The sequence below is a fragment of the Apis dorsata genome, unplaced genomic scaffold (assembly GCF_000469605.1).
Source record: "Apis dorsata unplaced genomic scaffold, Apis dorsata 1.3 scaffold_630, whole genome shotgun sequence".
NCBI classification, from domain to species: domain Eukaryota; kingdom Metazoa; phylum Arthropoda; class Insecta; order Hymenoptera; family Apidae; genus Apis; species Apis dorsata.
This window is the reverse complement of record NW_006263825.1, coordinates 19,220-20,558: the sequence shown is the minus strand read 5'-3', so window position 1 is coordinate 20,558 and position 1,339 is coordinate 19,220. Positions and strand designations below refer to the sequence as shown.

At 28.7% G+C, this 1,339-nt stretch overlaps 1 protein-coding gene across 1 annotated transcript in view; it reads right to left on the bottom strand.

The window, feature by feature from the left end:
* Positions 1-591: 591 nt before the first annotated feature.
* The window catches only part of LOC102672273, a 4,474-nt gene continuing 3,726 nt past the window's right edge, over positions 592-1,339 (bottom strand). The window contains exons 7-8 of the mRNA XM_006621289.2: positions 1,164-1,339; positions 592-1,067 (exon numbers count right to left, since the gene is read on the bottom strand). The exon at positions 1,164-1,339 is cut by the window's right edge and continues 4 nt beyond it. Coding sequence (XP_006621352.1) covers positions 923-1,067; positions 1,164-1,339 — 321 coding nt within the window. The 3' untranslated portion in view covers positions 592-922. The remainder of the gene's footprint in view (positions 1,068-1,163) is intronic.

The following is a 1,339-nucleotide window of genomic DNA, read 5'->3' as shown; positions in this document are numbered from 1 at the left end:
ATCGCGGTTTTTTTTTATTATTTTTGCGATTAAATCGATTACGGTTTAAATTATAATTACGAAAAAATTCAAATTTCGCATTTTGAAATTAAAGATACGGATGAAAAATAATTATTAATTTTGCGGTAAAATAACGATCGTATTTGTATAAAATATCGTAATTGCTTTTGATATTAATCTTTATTCCGAAATATTTTCGAATTATAATTTTTTAAGTACGAGTAAAAAATCGTTGTCGATAATTACCTATGGTGAATCACAGAAGATGTGAACAATGATTTTTACGATGTCGGTATTTCAGAACACGCGACACAAAATCCCGTAAGATGTCAGGTCTATCCTACATCTTGCTCGTGCTATTCCATTTTTTAAATACATTTTTTTCACGAGGCATAATAAAATTTAATACACAGTTCAAAATTCACAATTTTAAACATTTTTTTAATTCTTCGATATAAAATCGCTTATTATCACATATTTTTAATATATTTTTTTATCTTATCGTACATTACATCATTCTATTTAGCACATAAATAAATAAATATAACAACACGTTAACATAAGGTATAATAACATTTTAACTATATCTACATCTGCTTCGGTGAATAATTATTATGCAAATTAAAAGCGTAAAATTTTAGTATTCGTAATTTTATAAAATCAAGCTAAATTATAAATTAATAATAAAATAAAAATAGGTCGAGTTTTTTAAGCTATTGGATTGCATGAATATAAATTTGATCCAATCGTCAAATATCTTTATCGACGCTCGATAAAGTAAATTATAGTTACTTAAATTATTAGATTCAAATAGAATAAATAAAGATGAATAAATAATCACTAATCAAATTGAGCACAAAAAACATATTTTACAAAAACAACTTACTTTTTCAAACAAACGTGATTTCTGATCGTACTTTATTTAATTTTCTAGAGGGCAATTTTTCTGATCTGTACGAATAAAATACGCCCTACTTATATTATTTTTATCCAATACTTGATAAGCTTTCTCCAACACGGATACCGGTGGCTTTGCCTCTCTCGCCAAAATCCAAACGTTCCTCATGCTGAAACGGAATACCAAATTTTCTCTATCACCCGTTTACTCGAAAAAAAAAAAAAAAAAAAAAGATATCAAGAACAAATTTTCTCAAATCACTTACCTAAACACGCCAAAGTTGGAACAACTCCACACGACAGAATAGCTCGTGTAATCGGTGTCAAGAATCCAATAAGGGGCATCAACCGGAAGAGGCAAAGTTGGGAATGTAACGATCAATTTCGCCTCTTCGATCTTAACAACCGGTTTTCCAACCCCCTCTATACTCGACGAAACTCC